The sequence below is a fragment of the Oncorhynchus keta genome, unplaced genomic scaffold, assembly GCF_023373465.1.
Source record: "Oncorhynchus keta strain PuntledgeMale-10-30-2019 unplaced genomic scaffold, Oket_V2 Un_scaffold_6796_pilon_pilon, whole genome shotgun sequence".
Lineage (NCBI taxonomy): Eukaryota > Metazoa > Chordata > Actinopteri > Salmoniformes > Salmonidae > Oncorhynchus > Oncorhynchus keta.
Window position 1 is genome coordinate 12501 of NW_026290989.1, and position 2500 is coordinate 15000.

General features: G+C 47.2%; 1 protein-coding gene across 2 annotated transcripts in view; it reads right to left on the bottom strand.

The window, feature by feature from the left end:
• Positions 1-1383: 1383 nt before the first annotated feature.
• Positions 1384-2500, bottom strand: part of LOC118382264 (huntingtin-like) — a 29400-nt gene continuing 28283 nt past the window's right edge. Inside the window, exons 13-14 of one of the 2 annotated variants that reach the window (XM_052517317.1) lie at positions 1792-1889; positions 1384-1645 (exon numbers count right to left, since the gene is read on the bottom strand). In XM_052517317.1, the coding sequence (XP_052373277.1) occupies positions 1409-1645; positions 1792-1889 (335 nt within the window). In that variant the 3' untranslated portion in view covers positions 1384-1408. The remainder of the gene's footprint in view (positions 1646-1791; positions 1890-2500) is intronic. The other variant, XM_052517318.1, reaches the window with a different exon arrangement.

Genomic DNA, 2500 nt, shown 5'->3' on the forward strand with positions numbered 1-2500 from the left:
TCATAAAGATGACCAGAGTAGGAGTTCTGATCTAGGATCAGGTCCAGTATTCATAAAGATGACCAGAGTAGGAGTTCTGATCTAGGATCAGGTCCAGTATTCATAAAGATGACCAGAGTAGGAGTTCTGATCTAGGATCAGTATTCATAAAGATGATCAGAGTTCTGATCTAGGATCAGGTCCAGTATTCGTAAAGATGATCAGAGTAGGAGTTCTGATCTAGGATCAGGTCCAGTATTCATAAAGATGATCAGAGTAGGAGTTCTGATCTAGGATAAGGTCCAGTATTCATAAATATGACCAGAGTAGGAGTTCTGATCTAGGATCAGGTCCAGTATTCATAAAGATGACCAGAGTAGGAGTTCTGATCTAGGATCAGTATTCATAAAGATGATCAGAGTTCTGATCTAGGATCAGGTCCAGTATTCATAAAGATTATCATAGTAGGATTCTGATCTAGGATCAGGTCCAGTATTCATAAAGATGACCAGAGTAGGAGTTCTGATCTAGGATCAGGTCCAGTATTCATAAAGATGACCAGAGTAGGAGTTCTGATCTAGGATCAGTATTTATAAAGATGATCAGAGTAGGAGTTCTGATCTAGGATCAGTATTCATAAACATGATCAGAGTTCTGATCTAGGATCAGGTCCAGTATTCATAAAGATGACCAGAGTAGGAGTTCTGATCTAGGATCAGTATTCATAAAGATGACCAGAGTAGGAGTTCTGATCTAGGATCAGTATTCATAAAGATGATCAGAGTAGGAGTTCTGATCTAGGATCAGGTCCAGTATTCATAAAGATGACCAGAGTAGGAGTTCTGATCTAGGATCAGGTCCAGTATTCATAAAGATGACCAGAGTAGGAGTTCTGATCTAGGATCAGGTCCAGTATTCATAAAGATGACCAGAGTAGGAGTTCTGATCTAGGATCAGTATTCATAAAGATGACCAGAGTAGGAGTTCTGATCTAGGATCAGTATTCATAAAGATGATCAGAGTTCTGATCTAGGATCAGGTCCAGTATTCGTAAAGATGACCAGAGTAGGAGTTCTGATCTAGGATCAGGTCCAGTATTCATAAAGATTATCATAGTAGGATTCTGATCTAGGATCAGGTCCAGTATTCATAAAGATGACCAGAGCAGGAGTTCTGATCTAGGATCAGGTCCAGTATTCATAAAGATGATCAGAGTTCTGATCTAGGATAAGGTCCAGTATTCATAAAGATGATCAGAGTAGGAGTTCTGATCTAGGATCAGGTCCAGTATTCATAAAGATGATCAGAGTTCTGATCTAGGATCAGATCCAGTATTCATAAAGATGATCAGAGTTCTGATCTAGGATCAGGTCCAGTATTCATAAAGATGATCATAGTAGGAATTCTGATCTAGGATCAGGTCCAGTATTCATAAAGATGACCAGAGTAGGAGTTCTGATCTAGGATCAGGTCTGGAATCTGTAGTCCCATTCTGGAACGTTTGGAGGCAGATTCTGGAACTCTTACCGAAATCTATCTCTGCCAGAGTGTCCAGGAGTTCCGTCCTGACCAGCCAATAGGAACAGTCCTTTAAGGTCAGCAGGTCAACCAGGAGATGCAGACCCAACTCACTCAGAGTGCTGCTACAAAGAGTCATGATGCAATGCTGCAACACACACACACACACACACACACACACACACACACACACACACACACACACACACACACACGTTAATACACGTAGCGCGCGCGCACACACACACACACGTTAATACACAAGAGCACACACACTCTCTCTCCGTCTCTTACCCTGACTGCAGAGCAGGCCATCTTACAGGTGACAGAGGACTCGTCCTTTAGAGTGTTCTGTAGTACAGGAACTAGATCCACCAGGGACAATGGGTTACCTAGTGGAGAGGAGAGAGGAAGGAGAGGGAGGAGAGAGGAAGGAGAGGGAGGAGAGAGGAAGGAGAGGGAGGAGAGGGGGAGAAGAGGGAGGAGAGAGAGGGGGGAGGGGGGAGGAGAGAGAGGGGAGGGGGAGGAGAGGGAGAGGAGAGAGAAGAGGGAGGAGAGGGGGAGAGAGGAAAGAGGGAGGAGAGAGGAGAGAGGGAGGAGAGGGGGAGAAGAGGGACGAGAGGGAGGAGAGGGGGAGAAGAGAGGAGAGGGAGGAGAGAGGGAGAGAGAAGAGGGAGGAGAGGGGGAGAGAGGGAGGATAGAGGGAGGAGAGAGGGAGGAGAGGGGGGAGAGGGGGAGGAGACAGGGAGGAGACAGGAAGGGAGAGAAGAGGGAGGAGGGGGGAGAGAGGAAAGAGGGAGGAGAGAGGGAAGAGAGAGGGAGAGGAGAGGGGGAGAGAGAGGGGAGAGAGGGAGGAGAGGGGGAGGAGAGGGGGAGAGAGAGGGAGAGAGGGAGGAGAGGGGGAGGAGAGAGGGAGAGAGGGAGGAGAGAGGGGAGAGAGGGAGGAGAGGGGAGGAGAGAGGGAGGAGACAGGGAGGAGACAGGGAGGAGACAGGAAGGGAGA